The sequence below is a fragment of the Rutilus rutilus genome (assembly GCF_951802725.1).
Source record: "Rutilus rutilus genome assembly, chromosome: 5".
In the NCBI taxonomy this organism is placed as follows: domain Eukaryota; kingdom Metazoa; phylum Chordata; class Actinopteri; order Cypriniformes; family Leuciscidae; genus Rutilus; species Rutilus rutilus.
The window spans coordinates 35,469,631-35,491,979 of NC_140213.1; the positions used below are offsets into that span (position 1 = coordinate 35,469,631).

At 36.9% G+C, this 22,349-nt stretch overlaps 2 protein-coding genes across 7 annotated transcripts in view; both read right to left on the minus strand.

Moving 5' to 3' along the window:
• srgap1a (SLIT-ROBO Rho GTPase activating protein 1a) overlaps positions 1 to 17,658 on the minus strand; it is a 116,356-nt gene extending 98,698 nt beyond the window's left edge. For all 6 annotated transcript variants that reach the window (XR_014627441.1, XM_084409374.1, XM_084409373.1 and 3 more), the window contains exon 1: positions 17,128 to 17,658. Coding sequence is in view for 5 of the 6 variants with exons in the window: in XM_084409374.1 (XP_084265500.1) it covers positions 17,128 to 17,197 (70 nt within the window). In the remaining variant the exon portion in view is untranslated. The remainder of the gene's footprint in view (positions 1 to 17,127) is intronic.
• A 1,745-nt stretch (positions 17,659 to 19,403) lies between these two features.
• rxylt1 (ribitol xylosyltransferase 1) overlaps positions 19,404 to 22,349 on the minus strand; it is a 5,768-nt gene continuing 2,822 nt past the window's right edge. Inside the window, exons 4-6 of the mRNA XM_084408737.1 lie at positions 21,074 to 21,388; positions 20,810 to 20,980; positions 19,404 to 20,204 (exon numbers count right to left, since the gene is read on the minus strand). Coding sequence (XP_084264863.1) covers positions 19,802 to 20,204; positions 20,810 to 20,980; positions 21,074 to 21,388 — 889 coding nt within the window. The 3' untranslated portion in view covers positions 19,404 to 19,801. The remainder of the gene's footprint in view (positions 20,205 to 20,809; positions 20,981 to 21,073; positions 21,389 to 22,349) is intronic.

Sequence of the window (22,349 nt, forward strand, 5' to 3'; positions counted from 1 at the left end):
AAGACAAAAATGATATATTCCAGTCCTGATGAAGAGGTTTCAGGAAGTATTCTAACATTTTGCAGTTCAAATGAAGATAAATGTTGACAAGTATATACGTAACGTACATGATACTTGCAAATAATGCAATTTCTTGAGAGGTGCCAATACTTTTTACAATTACAATGTTTATTGTCAGATTAGTCTGAAGTATGTTGGTGTAACATTGAACTAATCAGCAATCCACAACATGCACATAGTACCCCACATTATTTATGCTTTCTCTCATTTTATTGTTTATTATAATCAGTTTTCTATGAGTTGTCTTTTGCTAACTGGCCAATTTATAGAATAATAGCTCTGTAATGTCAAAATGAATAATTTCAATTATTTAAAAAAATTGGGAGGTTTAATCTCCTGTGTGGATTATAAACTCAAGCTTTTTAATTCCTTTCTTTTTTAATAATAAAACACTCTGGTGCTCTTAATAGTGTGCAAGGGTTTAAAAGGGTCACTGAATTGCAACAGCACCAATTTAAATTTCACAAAAGACCCAAATAATATGCTGACTGCTGGTTCTCAGAAAAGAACCACAGCGCTCAGATTGGTATCAATAAATGGCCTTTTCTTTGGGAGTCCCACACATCCGTGGCCGGAACCACAAACGCTGTCTAAAGTTTCTGCCTCTGGGGAGGGAGCTGCACAGACCAGGCAATGGCACATGAGACGGGTCTAGCCCCCTGAATCTTTGAGACAAAAGCTCACACCCAGACCACAAAAAGTCTTTATCGTGTGGGAAAGATAGACAGAACCCATGGCAAACAATTCCCAACATCAACTCTAAAAACAGACACAACCAGGGGCAAAGGCAACTGCATTCAAAAAAATCATAGAGGGAAGATTCTAGTGACTTCAATGCGATGATACAGCATTGTATGAGTTACATAAATAAAGGACAGGGCTGTGCCTTTGCCACAAGTGATAATCAATCAGGCTTAACGCACACAAAGACGAGGGAAAGCCGTTCCCTGACAATTCATGCCTGACCGTTGCCTCCGAAAAGATCGCTACCCCCAGCGATTCAGCGCCAGTGGCCCCAGACATCTTTTCAAGGAAGGTTTGCTGAAAGCATGGCCTTTGGCTATTGATTAGGCCGGGCTAGAACCCACAGCCTACCCCCTCGACCTTTAAAGTTCAAAAGGTCAGTGCAGGAGAAAAGAGGAGGGGGGTTGGGAGGAGATAACTGCGGCAGTAGATGAATTTCCCTTCGATCAAGGGACTGCCACATGGGACAACCCACACTAGTCAGAAATGGAAAAGAAAATATATATTTATGATACTTTGTGTGAAACTAAGGCTACGTTTACACGGAAACGATCTGAAGAGAAAACGCAAAAGTGATCACTTTTTATTCTGCATTTAGACGAGCGTTATGGGGGGGAAATCTGCGTGCATATGGTGACGCAAAAGTGTGTGAAATTCAATGTAGTATGCACTCCAGGCGGCTAGGTGGCAATGTGAAGCACTGATCGGTGCCTTCACTGTCTAGCAGACTTTTGCGTTTTTAGCGTTTAGACGGAAACGCGACGGTGGAGCGTTTTTAAGATTTCCACTCTGGAGGGTGGTTTCACTTTTTTGCGTTTTTAAGCCCCAAAAACGCCGTCGCCGTCTAAACGAAAGGCACATCTGATAAAATATTTTTACGTTTTCACCCGCGAGCGTTCTCGTGTAAACAGGGCCTAACAAAAACACAGAAATATTTGTTCACAAAATTTCCTTTTGGTTGTGGCCAAAATTTTACATATTGATTGTAATGTGATTTTTTCTATTCTAATTATCGCAAAATAATAACAATAAAGTAAACTATTAAAAAAAAATGTAATAAGTGAACAATTATTTATTATTTCAATTGTAAAGTATCTATGCATCATGGTAACATTTGTTTAATGTGCTGATAAAATTAAAATATCACTATTACAGTTCAGTCATGACAACTCTCAGGATAATTTGTAAAACATTTTATTAATGAAAATTATACCATGGTCTGGGTGAATACTCGATTCTGATTGGCTGCAGGGTGTCCATTAAAAAGTGATAGAGGACACCTAGTAAAGGAGTCCTGGTGAAACTGACTGTTTACCGTTCGAAATTAATAAATAAATGCGCTGGCTACATCAGCTGTGAGTAACCATAGCAACAGGCAGTCAAAGTATCCGTTTACAATTTATTGTATCAAAACAAACATCTAGTTAGCCGTTATACATATACGTTGTTTTAATTATAGGTAAAAAAAAACGAAAGTGTAACGCCCATGGCTAGACAAGCCTAACTTACATGAAAAAAAATACGTTAACTTTCTGGCTCGTAAGTTAGCTAAACTGAAGGGTTCTACGAGCTGAGCGGACTATAAATATCTCCGGTTGCTAAATAAACCGTCAGGCGTAACCAGGGAAACCAAGTTATTGTTTGTAAAAACTTTAGATTTCGATTGGAAAACTAATTAAAATATAAACTAATGTTTTAAAAATGTGTTATTTGGCAAGTGACCATGGTATAAGCGGGTTAATGCCCTTCGAGGTGTCCATTGTTGGGTATTAATGGACTTCGGCGGCGGCGGCGGACGGTTCACGCCTCGCCGTCATCCATTAATACCTGACAATGGACACCTCGTCGGGCATTAACCCTTACTTAATGTACACAGTTTTGGTCTTGGCGGACTAGATCTGCTACGCTGCTGCAGCAGAGCAAGTATGATTTACTTCCGCTAAATGCTCAGAACAATTTAAAGGAAACATGTTGCTGCAGTTAGAGAGAGGAAAAACCCTCTCTTAGGGAGCAGATTTAGGCAGGTGGTGCTGGGGAGGTGGAGGGCTAGGAAAAGAAGTTGCATAGCGAGAGTGCATTCGTTTTGATGAGACGAGGTTATAGATGTTATATGATGTTACACGTCAAATCGATTGTCTGGGAACATTACGTTTGGTGAACCAATCCGAACACGAATAGTGTTTCATGGCATACATTTGATGAAATCAAATCCTGATCAACAATCACATCATCAATCGACTCATCACGACTCTATTTTGATGACGACAAACATGGCCTGACTTGTCAGCAAGATAAAAGCTGCTTGTTTGTGGTAGCTGCCAAGCTTTGATTGTTTGGGATTGCATTCGTTTAAGTAGGATGAAGACAAAGACATGCTGGGCTGAGTGCCAGGAGCAGTTCTACAGCAAGAACAGCCAAGTTAGTAGACCTTATCCCATCATACACACCCAGAGTAACATAAAAGGCCATGCAGAGAAACGCAAATTGCTTATACAATATAGAAATGAAAAACGACATATTTTTTGGTTTAGAGTTCACCTGACTCCGATCAGATGCTTACATAAGAAGAGTTCTTGCAAAAGACAGCTGGACGGAACACAGTGGAATGAAACAGCAGGGGTCTCGTTTTAAAAAGTTTGACTATTTTTCACTTTACATTCCATAAAAGAGCAACACTTGATGTGAAACAATAAAACTAAAACAGCTAAATCACATCATGCTAATTAAAACAGCCACAAAAAAAATTAAAGCCAATTAATACAAACTCACTAACCAATTAGGTGTTGGATGGCTAGAGGTTTAGTCCATGGGTTTTCAAACTGAATATTTCAGAAAAATTTTTTGCAAAATGAAAATGAATGAAAACCATTTCTTCTTAACGTTATTGTGAAAGCCATTTACAAATAATTTAAAATGAATAATAACTATTAATAAAATAACTTTTGCCGCTGTAGGGGACATTCACCGTAAGGGAATCATCATATTTAGGCATCATTGGCATTAAAAAGTTTGAAAACCCCAGGCATTTATGGTGTGATCATCCATATTATTCTACGAATATGCATAATGTGAATTTACAAAATTGAGATTATAAAATTACTTTATTATCTGTAATGTAGAGCTGCACGATTAAACATTAAAAGGTCACAATCTCGATTCGACTATATTTATCTTTGACAAGAACGATCACAGCGAACATTCAAACAGTCTTTTTAACCACACAATATCATTATTTTTGTTACAATCATTGAAATGATCACAGAAGTACTGGGATAAAAGTTTATAGTTCGAATATAAACACTGATGTCTATGGTAGCGAACTTCAAAATCACCTTTTCGAACACGCTTCAAATAAATGATCAGTTACATCGTTACACCAGTAGGTGGCGACAAGTGATTGTTAAAAAAATCATTTGTTATTGAATCATTCATTCAAGAGATTTTCATCCAGTAATAATGAAACAACTATTTATGAGTGAGTGATTGAATCGTTCATTCAAACTAATTTTTAAACAATTAATTAATTAATTCAAAGTAATTAAATATTTTTATATAGACTGCAGTGTATAACAAAGTAAATTGCATGTTATTTTGGGAGAATAGTGATCTCTATTTTAAACAAAAAAATCGTGATTCTCAATTTATCCAGAATTGTGCAGCTCTACTGTAAAGAGGCAACCAAGAAAGCGTATAGCAGCTTGCAAACCAACAACAACCCAAGGGAGGCCAAGTTGCTGTAGTGTGAGGCCTTAGGGAGGGAATGCAGGTGCTGTGAGGAGGCATCTTGGGTTGCTTTGAGCAACAGACCATAAACAATGACAGAGTCATCAGCATGGTTGCTAAGGGAACACATACACAACCATTAGGGCCTTTTGATCTGTTGGGAGAGAGCATGTGAATGAAAAAGAGATACATCCCATATTCATCTCGGAAAAGAGCAGAGAGAGTAGAGGGGTAAAATAAAAGTACTTAACCATATTAATCTGATAAATGAAAAACTAAAGCATGCCAAAGAAATGTGCCGTCATGGCAGGAGTCTTTGCAGCAGTCTTGATTGATTGCTGCTTATCTTAATGGCCAATAATTGTCTCGCTGAAGCAAATAAGAGCTGATTGCACATTTCAAAATAGCATACATAACAAGAATCATGTTGATGCCATCTAATAAGACTAATCAAATTAATGGCATTAACAATTAGCCCAGCTAATATGAAGCCTCATACCATATAAATAGGAATGATGATACTAGGGATGGGCATGATTAATCGACGATCGATAATTGATCGTTAAGAATTTCGTCGATCACGTTTATTTGTTATCGATTAATCTAATGCAGGTTGCGTTGCGTAGTGTGAGTCTTGAAGCAATGGAATTAATTTTAGCGCGGAGGTACCTGTGCATCCTGGCAACGTCAGTCCCCTCAGAGCGGGTGTTTTCGGCGGCTGGACTGGCTGTCACCAGGTTGCGGTCGCATCTGATCCCAGATCATGTCAACATGCTTATCTTTCTCAACAGAAATCAGTAGACTGGTGCAGAAGTTCTATGGGAACTTCATGCATTTTCTCAGATCGGATAACTATCTGATTTATCAAACCGATTCCATTTACACCTGGTCACATAAATGTGTTTTTGCAAAACGGATATAAATCCGATCTTGAATTCCCGCGCTATATGCATTTAAATTGTTGCACGTCACCGAAAGCAACTGATATGAGCTGCATTTTATTGATCATCAGCGAAAATGTCTAAATCAAAGACCGCAACAAGATATTGCGGCAACAGCCCTGGTAAGATCATTTCGGTTCTTTACTTTTAATGAAGATGATTGTGTGTTGATGAATGACTTTCACTCACTGATCTATATAGATCAGTGCTTTCACTTTGATTTGCGATAGTTTGCACGTTGGCTTGATGAATAGATGCTCATCAGTGGTGATGCGTGTTGAAGTAGCGTCGTCATATCTGGCTATAACATGACATATAGCCTATAACACGCTCTCACACGTTTATTTCTTAGCATTTTTGGGATAACGTTAAGTCAAATTTACATATGTGGTTAGTGGTTTCAACAACCAGATGCATTTACTCTTGTCCAGTTTCGTCTGGAATGCGTCTCAGATCTCCTCCTGAAGTGGTTTGTGCGATCGGATTTAAATCCGTCTCGAATGCGTTTCGGAGGGCATTTACATTTGGTCTTTTCACGATCGGATAGCTATCCGAATTCTGTTTAAGAACACCGGCTCGCAGCTGCAGGTTCCGCTGTTTTAGAGCACCGCAGGGCATATCTTCAAGTCTACCGAACGTCCAGTTTCACTGCCACAAGTTGATCTTCTTGTAATAAAGATCTCATCGAGGACAAACAAACTGTATTTTTGTATTTTCATTGCATTTTTAATTTATAAAAAGTTAAAGAAATAATGAATTTCAATATAAAAATATTAATGATTAATCGATAGTCGATCGTTAATTCTCCCGACGATCGACTAAGAAAATTTAATCGAATGCCCATCCCTAGATGATACAGGACTGACGTAGGGTTTTGCTTGGGGGAATCAGCGGGGATCAATACTAGTCAATGGATGAGCATTGAACATTCAAGCTCAGCAGAAATAAAAAGCCAAAGCATTACGATGTTTAAGCACATGAAGAACACGAAAATAGACTCAAGTCCTTCCAGGATGTTTACAGTCACCCTTTTGAAGAGCCACTCCACTAGAAAACAAACTTCTCAGCTGCAAGAGTGCAAGTTAGGTTAGAAGAGATTAAAACAATTAGATTAAACCGGAGATGAACGGTAACGCGAGACCTTCTATGACTCAGGGAGAAATCTCTCACCTCCTGCTTTATCCCATGACAAAAACTGCACTCATAGAGGGCAGTATCGCCTTTCTTGTCTTGTAACACTGGTTAGTCTTAACAGTTCTAACCAAGGCCTTATGGGAAGGGGCTCTATGGCAACTATGATGGGCCCCAAGGGAAGGATTTATCTGCCTATTCTTTCATCATTGCATGGATTGCTCTTTTTCCAAGTCTGAGGCCTGAGATGGGTCACAAAAGGCCTTCTATTCTATCTGCTAAAACTGCAAGAGCTACATGCCAAGACATGTCTGAATATGACCAGTGCATTGTGACGTACATCTGAATAAAAGGATTATATAGAATAAGAAAAAATGTACGGTGGGGACTTGGATCTATGGATCAATGTGGCATACGCCACCAGAGAGAAGTCTGCTGAAAGATCGAGTTATGAAATATTGATTAAGAAGTACGAGAATTATAAAACATAAAACACACAGATTCATTGTTCACAACAGAGCTGCACGATTAATCATTAAAAGGTCACAATCTCAATTCAAACACACACAATCTCATTCCTAAATGGCATGTCTATTAAACCTTTGACAAAATCACACTGGAACATTAAAAAAATAATAACGCCGTTGCCGCTGCTACAGACCCAGAGAAATCGGTTATCAATCATGTATAGGTAATATGAAACAGCTCTTTTCAACCACACAGTATCATTATTTCTGAATATACAAATATTCAAATTATCACAGAAGTACTGGGATACAAGTTTATAGCTTGGATATAAACACTGATGTCTACGGAATCAAATCCTTTCTAAAGTAACTTGGCGCTTCAAACAATGATTGCATCGCACAATTACATCATTATGCCACTAGGTGGCGAAAAGTGGCATAAAATGTGCATCATTGAATCATTCATTCAAGAGTTTTGTTCAAAAACGTTGATTCATTCTGCAATGAAACAAGTGAAGTATTTATGAGTAAGTCATTGAATCTGTTTTTTTTGTTGTTGTTTTTTTAATAGACTGCAGCAATGTACATTTTGTCAGAACCTCTAGTAAATGTTATTTGTTAAGTTGTCTCTTCTCTGTTCAGAATCGTGATCTCTTATTTATCCAGAATCATGCAGCTCTAGTTCACAATTAGATCAATAAAATGCATTTATAAAATAGATAGGGTGCATTTTAGATTTTAAAATGCACCGATATGAAAATTTTGGCCGATACCGATAACCGATAATTCTTTATATTTGAAAGCCGATAACCGATATATTGGCCGATAAATCTAAATCCAAATCCAAATTTAAAATCCTGATTACAAAAACAAAAGTCACCATTAAAAGCTACAGACCAAGCACATAATTATAATGATGTTCTATTTATTTATATTTTATGTAGCCTTTATGTCTGACTTGCATGTTGCACTTAACCATTTTTCTTTCTTTTTTAAGTGATTCCAATCATATTTCAAGCAATTCAAAAACATCATGGTGAACAGTGTGCATCTGAAGGAAACAATTCATTATTTATTGGCTTTAATATATCGGCCAAATTTTCTTATCGGGCCGATAACGATAACATTAAAAATAAACATATATCGGCCGATACCAATATATCGTGCAGCCCTAATGCATTTTCATTTAATTTCATTACAGTTCATCTAATGAACTCCATAAGCGCAAACTTCATCATATAAAATGATAGAAACCATGAATCATGCAAGACAGAAAGTTGCAGTCAAGGGTTCATTTGAAAAACGAAAAATGGTACAACAATGTTGTGCATAGACACAGATAATAAAACCTAGCTTGTAAGTAAAACCTAACAATTCCTTGACTTGTGATGTATTGTTAAGTTTCGGGATGACGAAATCAGGGTGTGACGTGGGTGGAGAGAAGCAGATTTTATTGGGTGGAGTGAAAAGCCCAGCATGCGTGGAAAGACAGGCAGGAGACAGGCTTAGTCTATCAAACAAGAGAAAAGGAGAGTAGACACAGATGGTCCCATCTATAACCCCCACTCTTCCCACCACCACCAAGGGTGTTCATCCACTGTTTGGGCACTAGAATCAAGCACAAAGGCTGATGGTCTGGCCGGAGCAGATGGCAGGTATTTGTGGACCTGTGGGGAACAGTGGTACAGGATGCCTCAAGCAGGAAGTGTGGGAATTCTACTGCGAAAGAGACTTCATTAACAAAAATGGGCGGCAAATTGTAATGACATAGCTGTCAAGCAGCAATACAAATAAAATAAAATAATGAACATATAGTGTGTAAAGGGTTGCATTTGACTGGGGCTTTTTAAGAAATTAAATCAGTAAAATAAAATAAAACTTACAGTGTAAAGGGGTGTCCACTTTGCAAATTATTTGTTTCACTGGCTATTTAATGAAAGAGTTTAGCCAAGACAATGAAATGAGTCATGGACCGAACTAAGCATTCTTGACAACTCACTTCCAAACTGAATTATTTACTTAGTGATAATCAGAATCCTGTAGTAAACATTGCCATGTGTGCTTGTTCATTTTACAGTTTGTATACAAATCGGACTGATTAATATGACCCCCATGATCACATTCGTGATTAATAGTTTGAGCACTTCTGAAATAACTGGACATCCAGGGTAAGGCTATAGACAAAATAAAGCTTGAGCTGTGATGTGAATAATATCTTAGTCAGTAGCACTGAAAATTGCACAAGCACCAAGAAAGCCCTGACAGTGACTTTCGAAATACTGAACAATCTTTAGGACATTTTTAGACATTAACTCATAGTTCATTCATTCATAATTTAGCAAGATTGGAGTGATGGTGTCATTATGATAAAGCAACAACTCAAGTGACTCAACTGACAACTCAAATCTCAGTGATATAATGCAAGATGAGCAACTATAGCTAGTACTTCATGCATAACAAAGCCAGTTTATATATATGCCACACCACGACTATTTAAAATGAACAAGTGAAGTCAAAAAGATTGTTAAAAAATGTTTAAAATTAAAACAAATCATGGTCAGTCATGCTTACAACCTAGGCTAGTTTTTACTTTATTAAAGTAAAGTAATACTAAATTAAAGATTATATATATAAAGGGCTATATGCAGCCCTAATATATATATATATATATATATATATTATATATTATATATATATATATATATATATATATATATATATATATATATATATATATATATATATATATATATATATATATATATATATATATAAGGGCTGCAAGATTATGACAAAAATTATAATTATCGATTATTCCCTTGAAATTGTAATTGCGATTATTAACTACGATTATCATAATTTACATTGAATGATGTTTTGAAGAGCTTTATGCCATTGATTGTAAGCGACTGCATGCCATTTTGTTATATCAAAATACAAGCTGAAAACACTCTTCCGGAAAATAAATTTTTTTTGCTTTTCTATAGCATTAAGCCTCAAATGCCAAATATAATTTTCTATTTATTTAAAGAAACCAAACCAAAGTAAAAAACCCTTAAAGGTGCAGTGTGTAATATTTAGGAGGATCTGTTGACAGAAATGCAATATCATACACATAACTATGTTTTCAGTGGTGTATAAAGACCTTACATAATGAAGCGTTATGTGTTTATTAGCTTAGAATGAGGCATTTCTCTCTACACACACCGCGGGTCCGCTTACATCCACATGTTTCTACAGTGGCCCTGAACGGACAAACGCGTTTCGTCACTATGTTGTTCTTCGTGTAAAGAAGCGAACTAAAGTCAGCGAATAAAACACTGACACAATGAACAAGACAAGTAACAATAATATTCGCAATAACATCGTTTTACTGAATAATTAAGCAGCCCTAAACCTAATTTCTTATATCTTTGTAAAGAAACCACATTGTTTAACTGGCTACTCTCTGCTGTCTCAGACGACGACATCACTTCCTGTCGGCCACCGTAACTTCTGTTGGTTGCAATTCGCAAACTCACCACTAGATGCAGCTAAAAATTACACACTGCACCTTTAAAATAAGCCATAGAAAGAAAAACAAAAACACATCTTAAGCATACAGAATAATGTAAGTGAACTTTTTTTTTGTAATTGCGCCTTTAAACGATTACATAATTGTGGCATCCGTAATTGTAATCGCGATTACAAACTCGATTAATTGTGCAGCCCTAAATATATATATATATATATATATATATATATATATATATATATATATATATATATAAAGATTTTAGTAAATCTTTATCAATTTTACTAAAATATGAGATAGATAGATAGATAGATAGATAGATAGATAGATAGATAGATAGATAGATAGATAGATAGATAGATAGATAGATAGATAGATAGGTGTGTGTGTGTGTGTGATTTGTTTTAATTTTTCACATTTATTAATAATCTTTTTGACTTCTTTTTGACTTCGTGGTGTGGCATATTTAATTTTAAAAGTACAAATATTCCAAATATAGTCTGTCAGTGTTTAAAATAGGTTTAGTGGTCACACCGCAGGACATGTCAAATTTGCTAAAGCATTTCATGCCAACCGCACAAATATTTCCCATCTCTATAGCCATATCTAAAAATGACCAAAATATCACCGAAAATAAATATATATACACTGCCTCATTCAGCAGCACATGACAGGGCAGATGTGTTAGAGGTTATAACATTTAATGGGGAAATATTCTCTGACAGGTTTAGGACAACGCCCATGTCAGGAGCCAGCAGGGGCAGGCCAGTGAGTCGTGACCTGGTGCAATCAAAAGAACGCCAACTGTGCGACATCAAACAGACAATCTGGCCAAAGAAAACAATGCTATTGTGTTTTGCTAGCAGGCCAAGGGGCCAAATTATGAGTTTACACATCTCTGCACTTACTTGCAATGAAGTAAATCAGCCATGCATTATATAGTACAATTAAAAAGCTATACTTTTAGAGCACCATTTATACATTTTAACAAATGCATTAATGCACATTTAGGGTGTGTTCACAAATGCCAGTTTTGGTTTGATTAAAGCAAACTTGCTATAGCTCTGTTAGTGCGGTTCATTTAAAGGAACACTATGTAGCTTTTCAACCTTCATAATATATTTCCAAGACCCTTGTGATGGTACTTCGACTTACAATAGGTTGAATGACACGTCTGCCATGGCCTGACGGGGTCTGTATCGCTTTTACTGGCACTACGTAACTTCGGGGTTCGGGTAGTAACCCGAGCACAAAAAGAACTACAAAATTCGACACTTCCCCCACCACTTCCTCAAATTTGGACGTGAGAGGCCAACCAGCAATTGTTTTCGGCTTTCGTGTGTATGTTTTTGTCATGGGGGCTGTTTACACCTGGCCACTCCATGCGTTTTCTCAGATCGGATAGCTATCCGATCGTGAAAAGACCAGGTGTAAATGCCCTCCGAAACGCATTCAAGACGGATTTTAATCCGATCGCTCAAACCACTTCAGGAGGAGGTCTGAGACGCATTCCAGACGAAACTGGACAAGTGTAAATGCATCTGGTTGTTGAAACCACATGTAAATTGTACTCCTCCCAAAAATGCTAAAAATAAATAAATAAATAGAGGTGGAGGGGTATTTACGACAGTGCAAGTATTCCACAGCGACTCTAGGGGTCGCTGTTTGACAAAAACACAATTTCTACACAGTGTGCCTTTAAATAAGTGTGAACGCTGCCATCTGAACCTTGGTTCACAGAACTTCACACCAAAAAAGTGGACTGAAATCCAACTTTTCAGATGGTTTTGGTTCGCTTCCAAGCAAACTGGTGCAGTTCGACTGAAATACGAATAGAACATGGAGCAAAGACATCTAAACAAACCAAAAACAGGAAGTGATGTCATGAGATGCGACCCTAAAAAGGACAGAATTCTCAAGAATGCCTGGATCTTCTCATCGCTATCGGTTGAAAATTTTAACTTTCCTCACTGTGTCCGTGACATTCCTACAATACAGCATCTTTGTGCCTTTCAATATTTAGTTCTGTTCGTCCTACATGGTTCTCTCTATGCAGTCAGAATGCAGGGTGTTGGATACGGCAGCTTTGTGTGTTGGTAAGACTAACTGTTAGGTTCTCCTGCAGCTTCATGCAGAGCAACCACTGGGATCCTCTGACCTTTCAGTCCTAGCTGGCTGACATAACCTGATAACTCTAAAATAAGCTTCATGTGACTCATGATGGTGCTAAAGCAAACAATACGAGTCATTGCCAAGTTTATAGATAGGAAGCACAGAAACAACATGTGGAAACTATGAGCAAAAGTCATCAGACTTAATATGTGTAACCTTAAACTTGAAAAGGTCAAAATTCTTGATTACTAATAGGAAGTAAATCTCTGATGAACATAAAATCTCTGATGTCCTAATACACATTACTGATCTTACTGTGCGTGATGTATCGCTATTTTAGGCAACACAAAAGTCTGTCTTCGCAATCTTCGTAATCACAATAGAACTTTCCTTTTCGGGTGACATCCCAAATCACACTTACTTCCCCCCTCCAACCAGCTTATTTCTGTCAGGTAACTCCCACTATTGTATTCATAATCCAATAAATTGCTAATGAATAAGATCCAGCGTACTTTTCATTTTACTTCAAAATAAATCAGATTACAAATATAAAATGGTTGTGAATGCCATTACTTTTGACTTTATTAGCTTCTCAGCCATATTGAATCAGAATATAAAATAATCTAAGCACAAATAATATGATGCATGATCTATGATAGTCAGGATCAGGATAAGAAGGGAATGATCAAACACCAGGAGCCTGGATTACAAATAACACACCACTTAGGACACGAGTCCTTGGCATAAGCCGATAAAGAGGGATTCCAGGCACAGTTCAGGCATTTCTTCTCTCTCACAGTATCACTTTCACGACAACCAAAGTGTTGTAGAGGAAGTTGTCGATCCCAAAACATCACAGGTTGGGGGAAACTACATGGCAGACTTGTGGAAAGGTAATCTAAACATATCAAAGTGAAACAAATTAGACATCATACCTAAGCAAATAATTAGGAAGTACTGATGCTGAAATTTCAGTAACTGAAAATATAGGTAAAAAAAAAAAAAATTCAGTTTCAACCAGGGATGCACGATATATCGGCCACCATATCGGTATCAGCCGATATATGTTCATTGTGCACTGTTCACCATGATGTTTTTGAATTGCTTGAAATATGATTGGAATGACTTCAAAAAGGAAAATACGGTCATGTGCAACATGCACAGCACAAGTCTGACATATAGCCTAGGCTACATAAAAAATTATAATGAGAAAATCATGATAATTGTGTGCTTGGGATGTGGCTTTTAATGGTGACTTTTGTTTTTGTAATCAGGATCTCAAAAATTATATACAAATTTGGATTTAGATTTATCAGGCAATTTTTTTTTTTTTAAATATAAAGAATTATCAGTATCGGCCAAAATGTTCATATCGGTGCATCTCTAGTTTCAACCGAAATAGTTTTGGAGAGCCAACATTTTTGACCGAAACAGTTAGCACTTCTCCGATGACATTTGTTTTAACTGTCAGCATCTATTTTTGTGACCAAATATTAGATAAGCTACACACTGTAAAACCGAACAAGTTCATTCAACTTAAAATAATTTGTAACCTGGCTGCCTTAAAATGTTGTGTTAAGTAAGCTAAGAAACTTCAGTTGTTTGTACATATATTGGAGTTCCTTAAACCTAGAATTAATCGTTGGGGTAACAAAGGTGAAGGCAACAAAATAGTCTGATCAACTTTAATTTAAGTTTAATGAACTAGTTTTTTAGTTACTCCAACAAGACATTAAGGCCCGGTTTCACAGACAGGGCTTAGACTAAGCCAGGATTAGACCATAGATCAATTAGGACATTTAAGTAATTTTTATAAACATGCTTAGAAAAAAACATTACCGATGTGCATCTTAAAACTAAAAAGGCACTGATATATTTTTAAGATCAGTCAGTGCAAGTTTATTTCAGTGGAAACAGCTCAGACTTACATTTTAGTCTAGGACTAGTCTTAAGCCCTGTATGTGAAACCAGGGGTAAAAGTTGTGTAAACCTGAATCCCAGTTGAGACAACATAAAATGAGTGACACCAACAAACTTTTCTGCTATCTCAACATTTTAGTTGAACTGACTTATGAAAATGAGTTGAGGTAGCAAAAGCCTCAAATCCTTTTTTACAGTGCACCAGCTGAGTGGATGCACTTCATTGTGACCAAAAATGATGTTAGAGTAGCAATATGTAAAAAAAGTCAGGCGAAATATCGAGAGGTGACTTTGTTGAAGAACTTTACTATAACTGGTTTATTACCTGTATGTTATGCTGATTAGGGTGTCAATTAGCCAAGAACCCAAATTTGTCCAGGTTTGTTTTTTGGCTAAAAGAAATTTTTGAAAGATCGGTGTATCTATTGTTCGGTGTACTATAGGTATAGGTATAGTTATAGGTATAGGTATAGGTTAGGTCAGGGTTTCTCAAACTCGGTCCTGGAGGGCCACTGTCGTGCACAGTTTAGCTCCAACCCTGATCAAACACACCTAGCTGTGAGTTTCTAGTGATCCTGAAGACATTGATTAGCTTGCTCAGGTGTGTTTGATCAGGGTTGGAACTAAACCGTGCCGGACAGTGGCCCTCCAGGACCGAGTTTGAGAAACCCTGGGTTAGGTATAGTGCATATTGCACACAAGCAGAGTCAACACAGACAAATTGTTAAATTCAAATGTACCTGATATGGATGCCAAAATTTAGAAGACAATAAAAAAAGCACAATAACATAACTGTCAACATTGCACCAGCATAAAGTTTGTGCAAGAACAAATCTCTCTCCTTCAGTCATGGAAAAAGGCATGGCTGTTAATCTGGGGGGTGTTTTCATGTTACTACAACCCCGTTTGGCTGCAGCACAAAGCTAATGAGATGCTCCGCACAGGCGGATTCTGTGCATCATGCTGCTATTAACAGTCTTAGTCATCATCAGAGCGAGGGGACAGAGACATTCCTGCCAAATGAGCACTGCTGCTCTGACAAACGCAATGTCATGATACCAACGTACCTCTCTCTCTCTCTCTCTCTCTCTCTCTCTCTCTCTCTCTCCCGAACACTCTCTCCTTCTACATAAATAATAGGCATTTCTGTCTGCAAACAGCCCTGGAGGACTCAGCCCTTGGGGTGATGCCAAATCCCCATGGTTACTACAATGCAGTAACTGCCTCTTTCCTGTGATGATGATGATGATGATGATGATGATGATGATGATGTTGTTGTTGCTCATAAGATGAAAAGGAAACAGACCATCCGGCTTAGTTTGCTGGAAAGTAAAAGGGAACCTTCTAAAAAATTCTGTGAACACAGGAGCAAATTTGGCCGATGAGTTTTCATGACTCCTCCAGTCATTTGTAATCAATGTAGACGTTTAATTATTTTCCGGCACAACTAGAATTTTTTTATTTTATTATCTACTTTCAAAAATTCCCTTAAAAAGGTGTCTGTATAATGAGCAATATTACAGAGTGTGTTTGAGTGGCTTGGGGGAAGGGACAGTGGGCATAATTGCGGAATATAATTCACCATCAACTTCATTGTCACCTTGTTTTGAATGTGCATGAGAAGTGAAAAATGTTCATCAAAAAGTGTGATTAAGTAAAGTCAACATAAAACAACCATAATATCATATATATCATTTTATATATATATATTAAAAAGAGGGTCCCTGCAATTACTCAGTCAATTAACTTGGTGTGAAAACTCAGGCATCATCATCATCTTAATTAAAACATAGCTGCATGCCATGAGAAACCACAGACCTCATATTTCTATGTTCTTCTTTTAGGGTTAAAATTGTACTATCTTTCATAAATGTTCCAGGCCGGGGATACTTCTAGGTTTTATGAGACTGTGGAGACCAGAGTTACTGCCACTTCCACAGATGAAAATACTCAAAATAGAATGAAAAACAAATAAATTCAAAACAGAAAAGCACTTCTGCCTCATTACAGTTATGTTGAGCACAATATCAATGACAATTCATAAAAACAACTGACAATTTGAGTCACGAACGAAGCCATTTTGCTGTCATGTGACAAGAAAAGCATAAAAGGAGGACTCTTTTTTGCATTAAAAGACCTTGAAAAAATTTTACTTCATATTTTGACTTTTTTATGAATAGGCATTTCAAATGGTGTAACTCCAAGACAAAACCTTGATTTTCGTGAATCAAAAAAATACAATTTTTAGTCATTAAATCAAAATATTTGTAAAAACAGTATTTTCTAATGTATGAAACAAGATTACAACCTTTCCAACTTGCCAAATGAGACTTTTAAACATTTCTTCTTTTTTGTAATAGCAACCTTATTTGTCATTGACCCAACAATATGTGACAAGCTTTTATCAAACCTGTTGTTCGCAAAAAAACAAAACAAGATGATTAGCATGATGCACAAGTGAGGCACCATTGCCTTAACCAGCCATTCAAATACTACTGCAGTTTATGATTCTTACCTTTGACTTGAGTCTCGTAATCTGTAATGATCTCTTTTTCCTTTTTAAACTTCACAGGAGGGGTCGACATTTTCAATAGCGAATAGTAGTAATATCAATAGTTCAGTTATGAGAATGTTTGTAAACTGGCTTATTTTTGGGACTTTTCCTATATCCAGGTCGCCCTATAGCGGCAAGTGCATCCCAGAGATTGTTCAAGTTGCTCAGGCTGAAAATCCCAAAAGCCAACCGCCGCAAATGTTCATAGTCCGAGTTCCGAACGACTCCCCCGTCAATGCTATCAAAACAGAGCGCGCGCTGGAAGAGTTTCCTCCCAAACAAGTAACCCTTTCCTTGGGCAAATGTCCACTGTTTGTTCCAGCAAGAGGAAATCGAGCCCTTCAAGCTGTCTTTTAGTCACCCGCCGACGGATCTGGACGGACAGAACAGCATAATGACATGTTACACAGGGCTATCGTGATTCCCAGCACCCTTTCCTAGCGTCCGTGTGACTGATCGCCGGACAGTTTCACGGATTCTGACTGACCTCAAAGCAGCTGGAAAAGCAAGTGGTTGGAAATGGGAGGGATTGGAGGTGGAGGGGGTGCACGTAGCGGAAATGTGGACGGGAACGGGATTGACAACTTTTCTAACCAGTTGTCCCCGACAGTATTTTTGTTGTCGATACAGACTAAGCGATTCAAAATATTGCATTTTGATGCTAATAAAACAGTTTGAAAACTTGTTGTGAAATATGTTTTTTGACAATGATATAACGTTATGCTAACGCTTCAAATCGTTACAGTCTTGATCCTTTAAAAGTGCATATGATTTATGGTAATGACTTTTAAAGTCGTAAAGTAAGCCTTGTGAATATTTTTATCTGGTTTCAGCAACTCGTTTTAATGGGAACGCTAAGCAACGCAGCAGCAGTGTGTGTTGTGTAGGACGCCTAGTGGCCAGTAATGGGAATTACACGAAAATAAATCACTGTGACGGCTGGGAAAGAAATGAACGAGGGCGAATCCGTTCCGGATTTTACAAAAATACTAACAAAGCCCAAAAGGTAGGTATTGTATATATAATCTGAAGATGTGGATAAACTGACAGTCAGTTGATGTCATATAGCGCCTCTTACAGGACAGTTGTTTTGTTGCGAGACTTTTAACTATCCCTCTAAACAAATTTCAAGAGTGTTGAAGGCATCACTTCTCAATGTAGATCATATTTTAAACTCTGCGAAACGTTTTACCACAGATTTCTTTCACAGATGCCTTTTATAGAATTTATTGCTACAGACCGAGACGTTCTATCTATACAAATCCATTATAAAAAGATGAATTATTACATGTTTAAAATGACGATGATCTGAACAAAGAGTGGCATAAATATAATAATAATATTTTTCCACATTATATACATGTGACAATGTTCCAAAATTAAACATTGATTTAATTTCCCTACATTCATCTGCTAAAAATTAAAGTTCTAAATCTATTTATCCCTAAACTGGGTTGACTATCAAGCACAAAGAGTGCTGTTAAGTAATTCTAGAAAATATGAATTTTATTTGTTCAAATATACATGTTTAAAACTAGTTTAATACCATAGTGTGTAAGGGGAGTAACTCTAATAGAAAATATTAATTTGATTTGTTCAAATTTACGTTTAAAACTATTTTAATACCATCCCCCACCACCAATTTAATTTGACCTGAAATATATACTGTATAAACAAATAGGAAATATTTCATTTTAAAACAGCAAACAAGTTTGAAAAATAACAAAAATGAAACTCAAAACTTTTTTATATTTGTATACACTTTTACCACTTAATCCTGTTGATGCACATGATATATTAAACTACATATTAATAAAAATATAAGATTGATTAAATAACTAAATAGTAGTAGAATAATATATGATAAGTAGGAGCAACACAGTGATTCACTTAATACAATTCGGGAAAGGTTTTTGATTCACTAAAAAAAACATAACCATCATTAATTTGGGAATCAGACTACATTAGTCGCGCTGTTTGTTTCTGATTCAAACATGTTAGTACATTAATACACTAATGTAGTTATGCTAATGTAGTTATGCATACAGCTATAAACTTGAAGATATAGAATCACCAAAATGCCCGAAACACTGTCACTGGTAAATCATGGTAATGTCCTCGCAAATACAACAACCAGTTTAGTTAACCATTTTTGTAACTTTTATTGTAAGTGTACGTGACATCCACTCCAGCACTGTATGCAAGTCTAAATGCTTGATAAATAAAGATCAGGCGGGTTCAAAGTAAAATACATTTATTTTATTTATTTGCACTGAGCTGAAAGCAAAAGACACCTTCTTCAAGAAAGAAAAAAATGCAATTTTATCAATGTTAAATATCTGTTTGCATAACCCAGCTAGGTTACAACATAAAACCTTTGCACTGTTATTTCAATCGACTTAATAAATTAATATTTTACAGTAAACATGGAGGGCATTAATGCACAGCAGCATATGGTGAACCATGTTATGTTATAACGTACAGTAGCATGTTTTATTTCACATGTATAAAAACAACTCGTAAAACATCATACCAAATGAATGAACGGCTCCAAAAATAAGTGACAAGACAAACGAAAATGGATGCTGATGCATAGCATCTGCTCGCTGTCTTTAACTCTTTAATGTTCTCCAAACTAGGTGTTTTTGAAAAAGGCTTCCTCCAGTACCTCTGTGAATTTGTCCTTCATCTGTTGACGAAAGCCACTGTACCACTCCAGAAGTCTCATCCTCCTCTCTGTTTTTTCTTTCTGGTTCATCCCTCTCTCCCTCTCCAGGATGGCAGGCAGCTCCCTCCAGTCCTTTAGGAAGATGAAGGGTGCTCCTGCATCTTTAAGAAGTCGGAGCGGGGACCGGTTACCAACTGCACAGGCCCCTGGAGTCAGGACGTCCTCCACCACGGGCACAGAGCCATAGGCACAGGCTTCGTAGATGCGGTAGCACTCTGTGTTCACTCCCACCGGGCAAAGAGTGAGGTCACTTTGTGCTAATGCCATCTGGTACTGTCTGGAGGTGTCTGCAGTCTCTTGAGGAAGCCACCTGATGACACAAAATGCAAGTGTAAAAATTGGGATATTATTTATTGAAGGAATTTAAGGATTTATGGGTAAAACAGAAACATTATAAAAATGTGTATTGGCTAAAAAAAAAATATTATGCTCACCAAGGCTGCATTTATTTGATCAAAAATACAGCAAAAACAGTAATACTGTGAATGTTTTATTACAATTTAAAATAACTGTTTATTATTTTATTATAGGTCTGGATGTAATTTATTCCTGTGATGGAGAGCTGTATTTTCCACTCTTCAGTGTCACATGATCCTTCAGAAATCATTCTAATATGCTGATTTGCTGCTCAAGAAACATTTATCAGTTGAAAACAGTTGTGCTGCTTTATACTTTTGTATTTAAGATTTTATTGATGAATAGAAAGTTCAAAAGAACAGCATTTATTTGAAATAGTCATCTTTCTGTAACATTATAAATATCTTTTGATCAATTTAATATATCCTTTCTGAATAAAAGTAATAATTTCTTTCTTTTAAAATCTTACTGGCTATTTAACAACTTCACTTATCCACCAATTTTGTGAATGCAAATGATATAACATCAGACTGATGACATTTTTGCAGAAATACGTACTTCTCTCTAACATGCATGAGGCAATCTTTCTCCATGTCGCTCTGCTTTAGGACGCCCATCAGAGTTTCCCTGGATGAGTTTTTGTACATAGTCCCAAGAAAGTTGCAGAGGTATGGTCTTACAGTTTTCACCATCTGACCGCTAAGTGTGACTACTGGGAAATGCCTGTATCTGCAGAGAAAGAAAAAGCACATTATAAACAATTAAACTGATGTTAATTGAAATTATATATATAAAAATATATCAAATATACTAAGCGCTTACGTGGCAACGCCCAGGGGCCACTGAAAGATGTCTTTATCGTTGACCCAAAGACTGTCGTACACAAGAAAGAGCAGGTCCACAAACCCGCCGTGCCGCTTAAGGTAAGGACTGATCCAGTCATTATTGCACCGCTCGTTGCCCAAAAGGACCACAGCAACCCGGGAGACAGTGCGGGCCTGCACCAGACCCTGGACATGCTGAAGCCACTGGATGGAGTAGGAGATTTTCTGCTGCTCACGGCCATTCAAAACCAACACCACACTGTCTGTGTCCAGAGAAACATGCCCTTGGACCACTGCTGGCCCTGTGTAGAAACTGAGGACAGATTATGATAAAAGAGATTAAAGAATGGTGGTTTCTGAAATTGCAACAATGCTTTACTTACAATAAAAATATATCTTGTATATAATTATAAATATTGTATTTAATCTGTCTTTAAGTAAAATTCCTGTATTGATTTTGAAGGGTATGAGGTCAAAACTGGCTAAAAAATGTTTATACATTCTTATTAACTGATCAGCTAACATAACTTATACTAGCGCTCAAAAGTTTGAGATTTTTTGATGATTTTTGTGTCTCTAAGCTTGTTGTTTCTGTCAAAAAAAAAAAAAAAGTGACTAATTGCGACTTTTTATCTCACAATTCTGACTTTCTTGCAATTGCAAGTTTATGCCTCACAATTCAGACTTTATAACTCGCAATTCCAAGTTTACATCTCACATTTCTGAGGGGAAAAAAGTCAGATATAAACTCGGAATTTTGAGAAACAAAGTCTGAATTGTGAGTTATAAACTAGCAATTGCGAGAAAAAAAAAGAATTGTGAGTTGTATTTTCCCTTTTCAAGCTTCCATACTCATGCTCACCGAAGCTGCACTTATTTAAAGGGGTCATGACATGAAAAATCTAATTTGCCGTCATCTTTTGACATATAAGAGGCCTTTGTTTGTACCATAAAAACATCCGGAAAGTTTCATAGCTTAGAACTTCCTCCTCATTATAAACAAAGCATATATTTCATCAAGCTCCTAAAACATCTCGTTTTGATATTGCGGGATCTGTAATGTCACATAGGCAAATACATTTGCAAATGACTGGCTCTAGAGCAAGACATCAACGAATAGATTTACATAATCTCACAATAGGCCTCGCCCACTAGCATTACACTGAATGCAGGCGTTGCGTCATCCCACCTCAAAAGCAAATAGATCCCATTATAATCACTGACACGGTCTACACTGGATACAGTTTACAGATGCATGTTCAGTTTCTGACATA